The sequence below is a fragment of the Pan paniscus genome, chromosome 8 (assembly GCF_029289425.2).
Source record: "Pan paniscus chromosome 8, NHGRI_mPanPan1-v2.0_pri, whole genome shotgun sequence".
Classification (NCBI taxonomy): domain Eukaryota; kingdom Metazoa; phylum Chordata; class Mammalia; order Primates; family Hominidae; genus Pan; species Pan paniscus.
The window spans coordinates 24,590,997-24,603,664 of record NC_073257.2 but is presented as its reverse complement, the minus strand read 5'-3'; the positions used below and the strand labels follow the sequence as shown (position 1 = coordinate 24,603,664).

General features: G+C 47.8%; 1 protein-coding gene across 5 annotated transcripts in view; it reads right to left on the bottom strand.

Moving 5' to 3' along the window:
- DHTKD1 (dehydrogenase E1 and transketolase domain containing 1) overlaps window positions 1–10,836 on the bottom strand; it is a 66,004-nt gene extending 55,168 nt beyond the window's left edge. For 2 of the 5 annotated variants that reach the window (XM_034929945.3, XM_034929947.3), the window contains exon 1: window positions 8,066–10,832. In XM_034929945.3, coding sequence (XP_034785836.1) covers window positions 8,066–8,219 — 154 coding nt within the window. In that variant the 5' untranslated portion in view covers window positions 8,220–10,832. Of the gene's footprint in view, window positions 1–8,065 lie in introns of all 5 variants that reach the window. The other 3 variants (XM_034929946.3, XM_063607633.1, XM_034929944.3) reach the window with 3 other exon arrangements.
- Between the last annotated feature and the right edge of the window lie 1,832 nt (window positions 10,837–12,668).

Here is a 12,668-nt window from a genome sequence, read left to right as displayed (position 1 = left end):
AAAAAAACAAAAAACACCTAATGAATGACCACAATATATAAAGCATGCACCTACGTTGTTACACTGTGTATGTACATATGAGTAGTTTATAATATATATTTTATCTTATAGTATATGTATTAGTATATGTAATTATATATACTTATATATATGCACACATATATATTTCATAAACAAAAGAAACTGATCAAAAATTTAAGTGATAATCCTATGTAGAAATTGCCGACTTTTTCTTTTTTCTTCCTTTTTTTTTTTTTAATCAGAAACAGGGTCTGGCTGGCCGGGCTTGGTGGCTCACGTCTGTAATCCTAGCACTTTGGGAGGTGGAGGCAGGAGGATCACGAGGTCAGGAGATCGAGACTATCTTGGCTAACACGGTGAAACCGTCTCTACTAAAAATACAAAAAATTAGCCGGGCGTGGTGGCGGGCACCTGTAGTCCCAGCTACTCGGGAGGCTGAGGCAGGAGAATGGCGTAAACCCGGGAGGCGGAGCTTGCAGTGAGCTGAGATCGCGTCACCGCGCTCCAGCCTGGGCGACACAGCAAAACTCCGTCCCGAAAAAAAAAGAAACAGGGTCTGGCTATATTACCCAGGCTGGACTCATACTCCTGGGCTCAAGAGATCCTCCTGCCTCAGCCTCCCAAGTAGCTGGGATTACAGGTGCACGTCATCACACCCAGGCAGATTTGTTATTTTTTGCTTACTGTATTCTCACAGTTTTCCATAGTGAACATGTACAATAAAGATCTTTTTTTTTTTTTTGAGACAGAGTCTCGCTCTGTTGCCAAGGCTGGAGTGCAGCAGCACCATCTCGGCTCACTGCAACCTCTGCCTCCTGGGTTCAAGCGATTCTCCTGCCTCAGCCTCCCAAGTAGCTGGGACTACAGGCCTGTGCCACCACATCCAGCTAATTTTTTGTATTCTAGTAGAGACGGGGTTTCACCGTGTTAGCCAGGATAGTCTGTATCTCCTGACCTCGTGATCCGCCCACTGCGGCCTCCCAAAGTGCTGGGATTACAGGCGTGAGCCACCGCACTCGGCAATAAAGCTCTTTCGAATGCAGCCATTTAGCGGACTTGCTGCCTGATGCACTCACTCTAAAAGCTTTGGTTTGTGGCTTCTCTCTAGCATATGCAGCACTGCTCTCATCAGTTGACTTTGTGCTTATAAGAATCAGTTCTATTTGTCCCTAAGACTGTTGCTGTGGGAAAAAGTAAAATTAGGGGAAGAAATCAGAAAAATCTAGAAATGTTGCATTCAGATTGCTTTATTTTCTTTTTCCTTTTCTTTTTTTTTGAGACAGTCTCGCTCTGTCAAAATTGTTTTAAAAGAAAAAACAAAAGAAGTAAAAAAAAGAAGTAAAATAAAAATCAATGGAATTAACTGATCAAGTTCCAATTTCAAATGCTCTAGATAAAACGTACTTCAACTGTATTACCTTTATAATAAAGAATGAAATTAAAAGATTTAATTCTTTTTGCCTGGAAGGATAGAAAAATAAATAAATAAAAATAAAATTTAAAAGAATGAGAGCACAGCAATAGAATTATTCATAAAAAACTTCCTATTACTGGATGGCCACTGTGGCTCACACCTGTAATCACTTTGGGAGGCTGGGGCAGGAGGACCTCTTGAGGTCAAGGGTTTGAGACCAGCCTGGGCAACAGAGTGAGACCCTGTCTCTACAAAAAATACAAAAATTGGATGGGCGCAGTGGCTCACGCCTGTAATCCCAGCACTTTGGTAGACCGAGGCGGACGGATCACAAGGTCAGGAGATCGAGACCATCCTGGCTAACACGCTGAAACCCCATCTCTACTAAAAATACAAAAAAAATCATAAGCAAGACTCCATCTCAGAAAAACAAAACCAAAACCAAAAAAAACCCCACAGAAATTAGCCGGGCATGGCGACACGCACCTGCAACCCCAGCTACTTGGAGGCCGAGGCAGGATAATCACTTGCACCCAGAAGGCGGAGGCTGCAGTGAGCTGAGATTGTGTCACTGCACTCCAGCCTGGGTGACAGAGCGAGACTCCGTCTCAAAAAAAAGAAAAAGAAATGGAAGCGGTGATCTCTAGGCATTGACATGGGTTCTTCTCTAAGGGGATGTTTTCTTTTTTCGAGACAAAGTCTTGCTGTGTCACACAGGCCGGAGTGCAGTGGCACCATCTCGGCTCACTGCAACGTCTACTTCCCAGGTTCCAGCGATTCTCCTGCCTCAGCCTCCACAGGCACATGCGACCACACCCGGCTAATTTTTGTATTTTTAGTAGAGATGGGATTTCACCATGTTGGCCAGACTGGTCTTGAACTCCTCACCTCAAGTAACCCACTGGCTTCGGCCTCTAAGGGGACGTTTTCAATATGGCCGCTGGTTTGCAATGGGAATGGGGATTGCCCTGTATGTTTGCTATTGTTCTTATACCACCTCTGCCTCCCAAAGTGCTGGGATGACAGGCATAAGCCACCAGGCCCAACCTGTTTATTTGTTTTTTTGAGACACAGTCACTCCGTGGCCCAGGCTGGAGTGCAGTGGAAATTTTGGCCACTGCATTCCAGCCTGGGCAATATAGCAAGACCCGTGGTAGCTCACGCCTCTAATCCCAGCACTTTGGGAGGCCGAGGAGGGTGGATCATGAGGTCAAGAGATTGAAACCATCCTGGCTAACACGGTGAAACCCCATCTCTACTAAAAAAAAATACAAAAAATTAGCCGGGCATGGTGGCGGGCGCCTGTAGTCTTGGCTACATGGGAGGCTGAAGCAGGAGAATGGTGTGAACCCAGGAGGTGGAGTTTGCAGTGAGCAGAGATCATGCCACTGCACTCCAGCCTGGGCGACAGAGCGAGACTCCGTCTCAAAAACAAAACAAAAAAATACAAAAATTAGCTGGATGTGGTGGCACGTGCCTGTGATCTCAGCTACTGAGGAGACTGAGGTGGCAGGATCACTTGAGCCCAGGAGTTTGAGGCTATGGTAAGCTGTAATTGTGCCACTGCACTCAGTCTGGGCGACACAGAGTGTCTCAAAGAAAACAAAACAAAACAAAACAAAAAGCAAAACTTTCTATTACTGCAGAAATGAAAGAATTACTGTAAGAGAAAAATGAATACCTTTATGTTAGGCGTAATACCGCCCAAACAGTTTACTGTTCATAATATCTGCAAAAGGTCACAGGAATTAGATTTGATGTTTAAGTCCGTAACGAAGCCAGAGAGAATAGAGAAAACAACAGCAGATACACGCCTGCACTCCTCTTAAAAATAAAGGAGAATATCAGAGGCATGCTTCTGGCTCAGAAGACTAACACATGGTAGACGCTCAAGAAATATTTGTTATTATTTGAATGAAGTCCTGAGATCAAGAGTCATGCTTCATGATAAAAGCTTTTCAGAGCCCTCAAACTTAGAGTACAAGAGCTGAAGCAGCTTCTTCTCCCTCACTTTGCACCCTCCCATGCCAAGCCGTGGGGCCTGGTGGGGATGCACGCATTACTCCAGTCTGCCTTGCTGCTGGAGAGGCTGAGTCAACCTGGGCCAGACTGAGCTTTTCCAGATTTTGAAACTCGGAATTGAGAGATAGCTTATGAGAAAAAAGCTAGCCAGAGACTGCAGCCTTCAGAAAAGCCCGGTTGAGGGCAGATGGCTTGAGCTCCGGAGTTCAAGACTAGCCTGGCCAACATGTGAAACCCTGTTTCTACTAAAAATACAAAAATTAGCCAGGCATGGTGGTGAGCACCTGTAGTCCCAGCTACTCAAGAGGCTGAGGCAGGAGAATCTCTTAAACCCGGGAGGTAGAGGTTGCAGTGAGCTGAGATCATGCCACTGCACTCCTGCCTGGGTGACAGAGTGAGACCCTGTCCAAAAAAAAAAAGTAAAAGAGCTAATATTTTCACGGACTGGGTGCAGTGGCTCATGCCTATAATCCCAGAACTTTGGGAGGCAGAGGTTGTTGGGTCACTTGAGGTCAGGAGTTCGATACCACCCTGGCCAATATGGTGAAACCACGTCTCTACTAAAAATATAAAAATTAGCTGGGCGGGGTGGCATATGCCTGTAATCTCACCTAATCAGGAGGCTGAGGCAGGAGAATCACTTGAACCCAGGAGGCATAGGTTGCAGTGAGCCAAAATCACCCCACTGCACTCCAGCCTGGGCCACGGAGTGACTGTGTCTCAAAAAAACAAATAAACAGGTCAGGCATGGTGGCTCATGCCTGTAATCCCAGCACTTTGGGAGGCCGAGGTGGGTGGATCACCTGAGGTCGGGAGTTCGAGACCAGCCTGACCAACACAGAGAAACCCTGTCTCTACCAAAAATACAAAATTAGCCAGGTGTGGTGGTGCATGCCTGTAGTCCTAGCTACTCAGGAGGCTGAGGCAGGAGAATCACTTGAACCCAGGAGGCAGAGGTTGTGGTGAGCTGAGATCGTGCCATTGCACTCCAGCCTCGGCAACAAGAGCGAAACTCCATCTCAAAAAAAAAAAAAAAGGAAGAACACCCATGAATCACTACTCCTAAACCCACCTCCATTTTAAATTGGCATTGTTGATAAATAAATTCAAGTTTCCTTGGAAATCAAGGTTTACAGAGGTGAAAGTACAAGCTGTTACAAATACCTAGTTACAAAGAACACTCATCATGGGTCAAATTGTAACTAGTGAAACCACTGCCATCCAAAAGGTTACTAGAGGCAAATTCAATATCTATTTAATTATTTATTTGTATTTATTTATTTATTTATTGAGACAGAGTCTTGCTCTATCACCCAGGCTGGAGTGCAGTGGCTTTATCTCAGCTCATTGCAACCTCAGCCTCCCAGGTTCAAGTGATTCTCCTGACTCAGCCTCCCGAGTAACCGGTATTATAAGCACACACCACCAGGTCAATTTTTGTATTTTTAGTAGAGATGGGGTTTCACCATGTCAGCCAGGCTGGCCTGGAACTTCTGGCCTCAAGTGATCTTCCCAGCTCGGCCTCCCAAAGTGCTGGGATTACAGGCATGAGCCACCACACCCAGGCTCAATATCTCTTTAAAGCCTTAATACAAGGGAAGTCTTAGTGAATGATGTGGTCATCCTATGTAGACATTTATTTTAGCCAAGATAAACATATGAAGAAAGAAGGCCAGTGAACCGGGCGCGGTGATAAACATATGAAGAAAGAAGACCAGTGAACCAGGCGCACGCTGAAGTGAGCTGTGACTGCACCACTGCACTCCAGACTAGGTGACATAGCAAGATCTCATCTCAAAAAATAAAAATAAAACACGGTAATAGTTTAATATGTTGCCTAACATATAAAGATACTTGATAATTAATGTTACGTTTGCACATACAAAATGCAAACGTACTATATGTCACAAATAAATTGCGTATATAGAACCCTCTTTTCATTCCTTAGGAAGTATAAATTATTTGGGGCTGGACACGGTGGCTCGTGCCTATAATCCCAACATTTTAGGGGGCCGAGGCAAGCATTTCACCTGAGGACAGGAGTTCGAGACCAGCCTGGGCAACATGGCAAGACCCTGTCTCAAGTGATCTGTCTGTCTCGGCCTCCCAAAGTGCAGGGATTACAGGCGTGAGTCACTGCGCCTGGCCCCACGTCTGCACCACACCCAGCTAATTTTTGTATTTTTGCTAGAGACGAGGTTTCACCATGTTGGCCAGGCTAGTTTTGAACTCCTGACCTGGTGATCCGCCCACCTCGGCCTCTCAAAGTGCAGGGATTACAGGCATGAGCCACCGCGCCCGGCCTAATAAATAAAATTTAAAAAATAAAAACTAAAAAGATTTGATGTGAAATATGAGGTGAAAAAGATAAAGGTGGATTGCTCATCTCAGATTACTATACCTCTGTGGCAGAGACTGCTACGATTCCTAACTTCCATTCTGAACCCTCTCTTTGATAGTAATAGAGAGCCCAGTATATGGCCACCGAGAACAAAGAGCCACCTCCCAGCCTTCCCCATAACCTGGTGGCCATGTGACTAAGTTTTGGACAATGAGAACGTAGCAGCAATGTATGCAACTTCTGGGTCATGACCGTAAGGGGAAGGAAAGAAGATATCCCTTCTCTTTGTATATCACAGCACCTGAACTCTTCCAATCTACAGAATTTGGTACCAGAGGTGGGTTGCTGCCCTAACAGAGCCTAAAAATATATATGGCATTGGATTAGCAGCCAGGCAATGCGTACCAAGGACACAGGTATTTCCACCTAGAAAGCTGATGGGCAGTGTTATGCTACAGGACAAAACATTTGGTTTTTGTCCTGTAGGACAGGACTGAGGCAGACTACATGCCCTTGAAGCCTGTAGCTCAGGAGCGTATGTTCATTGTATCTTGTCACTTTCAGGAAGGCCCAAGAAGAAGGATGAGGTCAAGTCGGAGCTCCCTAATGAGCAAGTAGACAGGAAGGGGAATTCGGCTCTGCAAAAAGGAGGTTCCCTCTTGGCCAGGCACGGTGGCTCATGCCTGTAATCCCAGCACTTTAGGAGGCCAAGGCCAGTGGATCACTTCAGGTCGGGAGTTCAAGACCAGCCTGGCCAACATGGTGAAACCCCATCTCTACTAAAAATACAAAAATTAGCTGGGCATGGTAGCAGGTGCCTGTAATCCCAGCTACTCGGAACACTGGGGCAGGACAATCGCTTGAACCCAGGAGACAGAGGTTGCAGTGAGCCAAGATCGTGCCACTGCACTCCAGCCTGGGCGACAAAGCCAGACTCCATTTTAGGATTAAAAAAAGAGAGAGAGACAGAGATATGAGGTTTATTTTAAATGCCCTCCGAAGTGAAGAGCAAAATATTGAAGTTCTAGTGTGTGATTGATGGAACATTCCAAGGTCAGGTGCCCAGATGCCGAAGGGGATCTTCAACATTAATCTAACGATCAGATCAAAGATGCCAAATGATTTTCCTCTAATAAGCAATCTGTACTTATCTTCTACTCCGTGAGGATAAATAATGATACAATAATTTTGGAGCGTAAACCAAATACTCAAAATTAGTCTCGCAAATGAGCATGCAACAGAAGTTCCAAAAGCTGATATTCATGACTGTTAATTCATTAAAACCACCAGCACATATCAAGGTGTCAATAGAGTGGCTAAAAGGAAAAGAAAGAAACCCCACCAGCACATAGTTCCAAATTCAGCAGAGTTAAGAGTTAAACTCTGAAATTAAAGTAACAGACTAGCTACAAGGAGACAAATACATAATAAATATCATGCTGTCTTCCAAGACTGGAACTAACTGCCCACTTCTCCCAAGCAATGCAGTCTTGGACCCCCCACCTGCTCACATAAAAGAAGCCTCAGAGATGGTCCTGGAAATGTATCCTTGGGAGACCTTAAAACTTTACTTCTCCCACAGCTCCGCCTCATTAAAGAGCTGGTTTTCTAGGCTGGGTGCAGTGGCTCAGCCTGTAATCCCAACACATTGGGAGGCCGAGGCTGCAGGATCAGCTTGAGCTCAAGAGTTCAAGACCAGCCTGGGCAACATGGTGGGACCCCATCTCTACTAAAAATGAAAAAAAAAAAAAAAAAAAAAAGCTAGGCGTGGTCATCCCTCTGTGTCCCCAGCTACTCGGGACGCTGAGGTGGAAGGATAGCCTGAGCCCAGGAGTTCGAGGCTGCAGGGAGCTGTGGTCGCAGCACTGCACTCCAGCCTGGGCCACAGAGCGAGACTCCGTCTCAAAAAAAAAAAAAAAAAAAAAAAAAAAAAAAAGGAAACAAAAAGAGAAAGAAAAAAAGAGTTTCTCACACGTTTCCAACAAAGGAAAGAAAAGCCCTTCCGAAACCAGGTCCGGACCAGCAAGATGGGAAGACCACCCAAGCGTGGACCTCAAGGATCCTCAGTTACAGAGGATGGACGGGGGATGACCCCAACACTGAGCACCCACACCTACCCTCTGCTCCCCTCACCTCCCCCTCCTCCCCACCGGCCGCGCGTTCAGGCCGGCGGCCGGTTCCCCGACCCCGACACCCCACCGCAAATCGGCCAGGGGAGGCTTCTGCGTCCCAGCCCCCGCTCCCACCGCCCGGGCCCCATCCCCGACCTGGGGGGCGCTCCAGGGCGCCCTGGGGCTCGCGGCTCTCGGGCTTCCTCGGCCGGTAGCCGTAAACGCCCCGCTCGGTCTGGTAGCCACGCCAGAGGAGAGGGGGAGCCCGGCCGAGGCCCCGTCGTGCTGCTGCCGCAGTAGCAGAGGCCATGTTCACCAGATCTCCCGGCCAGCATGCTAAGGCGGGAGCCCGAGGGGGTCCCACCAGCCCTGGTAAATCCGGGACTCTTCAGAAGAGGCCGGAGCCCCGCCCCCAGACAACGCCCCCGCGCCTGATTGGCCGAGGGGCCGGACCCCGGAAGCCAATCCGTGGCAGCGGCACTCACAGCAAAGCGACGCCCAGGATTGGGGCGGGCTTCCAGGGCGGTTCCGGCGGCTGAGACCGCCCTGCTCCACCGCAGGGCGGGGCAAGTAAGTGTTCCGCGGGGCGGCACCTGCTCCCAGTACGAAACTGGATGTAGCTGCAGCGCCTGTAGTCTCCCGCCAGGAGTGTTCACCCATCACGCCTCTGCCCAACCGCATAGACACAGCCTAGGGTGTCTGTTACAGAAAGGACAAATTAGCCACAGGGTGGATAGGAAATGGCTAGGACTGAGACCAAGGGACGCAAAAAGCAAAGGTTACTTAGCGCAGCTACAAAATCAATACCCCTAATTTTTTTGTTTTCTTAAGAAACATTAACAGAGGCCGGGCGCGGTGGCTCACGCCTGTAATCCTAACACTTTGGGGGGCCACGGCGGGAGGATCATCTGAGGTCAGGAGATTGAGACCAACCTGTCCAACATGGCGAAACCCCATCTCTACTAAAAATACAAAAATTAGGTCGGGCGCGGTGGCTCACGTCTGTAATCCCAGCACTTTGGGAGGCCGAGGCGGGCGGATCACCTGAGGTTGGGGGTTCGAGACCAGTCTTACCAACGTGGAGAAACCTCGTCTCTACTAAAAATACAAAATTAGCCGGGCGTAGTGTTGGGTGCCTGTGGTCCCAGCTACTCGGGAGGCTGAGACAGGAAAATCGCTGGAACCCGGGAGGTGGAGGTTGCGGTGAGTTGAGATGGCGCCATTGCACTCCAGCCTGGGCAACAAGAGCGAAACTCCGTCTCAAAAAAAACAGAACAAAAACAAACAAACAAACGAACAACAACAACAACAAAAAACAGGCTGCAGTGGCTCATGCCTGTAATCCCAACACTCTGGGAGGCCAAGGAGGGCGGATCACGAAGTCAGGAGTTCGAGACCATCATGGCTACTATGGTGAAACCCCGTCTCTACTAAAAATACAAAAATTAGCCGAGTGTGGTGGCAGGTGCCTGTAGTCCCAGCTACTCGGGAGGCTGAGGCAGAAGAATCGCTTGAACCCTGGAGGCAGAGGTTGCAGTGAGCCAAGATCGTGCCCACTGCACTCCAGCCTGGGCGACAGAGCGAGACTCTGTCTCACAAACAAACAAAAAACATTAAGAGAGAAAGAAGGAAATAGGGTAAAGGGAGCAGGGAAGAAAGGGATAAGAGTCAAAAGAAACAGGACATGAACGATTAGTTGGTCTGTCTCTGAGTGAGTTTCCCAAATGATTTTTTTTCTGTGGCTTACTTTTAACTTTGCCAGTATGGTAGGGGAGAGAGTCTGCATCCTTACCTGGTTAGTCATCCTTCGTTCCCGTAAGCTGTGCAGCTATAACCCAAACTCCTAGGAATATTATACATACAAGCCCAAGACATCCTCCTTCTTACTTATTCAACCAGTACACTCATAAAGCACTCTGCTGGGTTACAAAGATTAATAAGGCACAGTTTCTGCCCTTAGTTCCCAGTCTAGCTGTAGATAGAACTCAGCACACAGGATGATAGATTATATAATGTAGGCACATGTAAGTGCCCCCTGCAAGCACAGGAGCGTCATCCAGCACAGCTACTGTAGCTGGGACCCCTTAGGTCCACACTTTGGTGGCCTCCCCATCTTGCTAGTTTGGACCTGGTTTTGCAAGGGCTTGTCTTTTTTTTTCTTTTTCTTTTTCTTTTTTTTGAGACGGAGTCTCGCTCTGTCGCCCAGGCTGGAATGCAGTAGCGCAATCTCGGCTCACTGCAACCTCCATCTCCCGGGTTCAAGCAATTCCCCTGCCTCAGCCTCCCGAGTAGCTGGGATTTCAGGCGCCTGCCACCACGCCCAGCTAATTTTTGTTGCTGTTGTTTTTGTTTGTTTGTTTGTTTGAGACAGAGTTTCTCTCTTGTTGCCCAGGCTGGAGAGCAATGGCGAGATCTCCACTCACTGCAACCTCCGCCTCCCAGGTTCAAGTGATTCTCCTGCCTTAGCCTCCCAAGTAGCTGTGATTACAGGCATGCGCCACCACGCCCAGCTAATCTTTTTTTTTTTTTTCTTTTGAGACAGAGTCTCGCTCTGTTGCCCAGGCTGGAGTGCAATGGCGCGATCTCGGCTCACTGCAAGTTCCGCCTTCCGGGTTCCAGCCATTCTCCTGCCTCAGCCTCCCGAGTAGCTGGGACTACAGGCGCCCACCACCACACCCAGCTAATTTTTTGTATTTTTAGTAGAGATGAGGTTTCACCATGTTAGCCAGGATGGTCTCGATCTCCTGACCTCGTGATCCGCCCACCTCGGCCTCCCAAAGTGCTGGGATTACAGACGTGAGCCACTGCACCCGGCCATCCATGCCCAGCTAATTTTTGTATTTTTAGTAGAGACAGGGTTTCTCCATGTTGGTCAGGACGGTCTCAAACTCCCGACCTCGGGTGATCCACCCACCTCGGCCTCCCAAAGTACTGGGATTACAGGCGTGAGCCATCGTGCCCAGCCCTGGCTAATTTTTTTGTATTTTTAGTAGATAAGGGTTTTCACCATGGTGGCCAGGCTGGTCTTGAGCTTCTGACCTCAAGCGATCACCCTGCCTCAGGCTTCCAAAGTGCTAGGATTACAGGCGTGAGCCACCGCGCCTGGCCGGACTTGTCTTTTTTATTCCTTGGTTGTGAACCTGTGGGAACCTAGCTCTTTGGACGGGTGGGGCTGTGGGAAAAGAAAATTTCTGAGATCTGAGTGTGTTAGGGGAACCTGCAAGTGGAAGGGAAATTAGAACAGAATCTTGAGGCATGAGGAGTTAGGCAAATGCACAAAGAGCGCACCAAGGAGATGGCAATGAAGAGTAGATATGGGATAACTGGATAATCTAAAGAGCTTTGAGTAGAAAGGAGGGGGTAATTACAGGATCAATGTCCCTCAAGTTGATCCACGAACGAAAAGATAATCTTAGTCAGGGGCATGGACATTTTATATAAGAAGAGGAGGCCAGGCGCGATGGCTCATGCCTGTAATCCCAGCACTTTGGGAGGCTGAGGCAGGTGGATCACCTGAGGTCAGGAGTTCGAGACCAGCCTGGCCAACATGGTGAAAACCCACCTCTACTAAAAATACAAAAAAGTTAGCCAGGCATTATGGCAGGCGCCTGTAATCCCAGCTACTCGGGAGGTTGAGGCAGGAGAATCGCTTGAACTCGGGAGGTGGAGGTTGCAGTGAGCCGAGATCCTGCCATTGCACTCTAGCCTGGGGAACAAGAATGAAACTCCATCTCAAAAAAAAAAGAAGGAAAAGCAAAGAATCAGATACATACTCATGTGCATTGATAGACTTGATCATGGAAGGATATGGGAATTCTTTTCTGCTTCAAATTTTGGTGAAAAAACAAGATCAGCAGCTGAAAGAGGGAGTGAGGAGATATGGGAGGAGGTTTGAAAGGGAAGAAAACATTTTGAGAAAATGGGCTGAGAAAGAGGACTTATTGGGAACAGTCATGATTTGGGGGTTGCCAACAGCCCACTGAGGCTTCAAGACCAGTCAGAATGGTTGCGAGTTTTTCTCCAGATATATTCAGCTCCCTTTGCAGGTACAGGGCAGAATGGAGATGAATTTACCCAAGTATGGGGTTTTGCTTAGCAGGTTTGATGAAGACATTAGGCAAGGGAGTGTTCACAGCATTGAGCCATAGAAACTAGGCTGGGTAACGGGACAAGCAAAAGGGAGGTTGACACTGAAAAATTGATAGGACCAGTGGATTGAGGGTAACAAGAGGCAAAGAGTTGAAGTGCAGACACTAGAATGAGTGAACTGGTGGTCAGAGAGTGGGATGCTTGAAACTGAGATTTTGTATGGAAGGTGGACTTTGGTACTACAGGGAGAGAAACCCCTTCTTGAGGCCTGTGGACCTCAGGTGAGAATACTTGATGTAGATTGGCAGAGTTCAAAATGTTTCTAAAAGTTTGATAGCATGCTGTGTTGGTAAAGGTATGGGCAATAGGTACTCTCATACATTGTTGGTAAAAATGTAAAGTGGTACGAACTATACAGAGGGCAGACTGTCAATATCTTACAAAATTAATAAAATACATTGTGTGACCCAGCAGTTCCACCTTTGGGAATTCATACAAAGAACAGACTTTCATGTACACATTCACACACAATTTTGTACATATTCATTGTAGCGTTGTCTATAATTGAAAGAAAAGATTGTGAGGCCGGGCGCGGTGGCTCACGCCTGTAATCCCAGCACTTTGGGAGGCCGAGGCGGGCGGATCACGAGGTCAGGAGATTGAGACCATC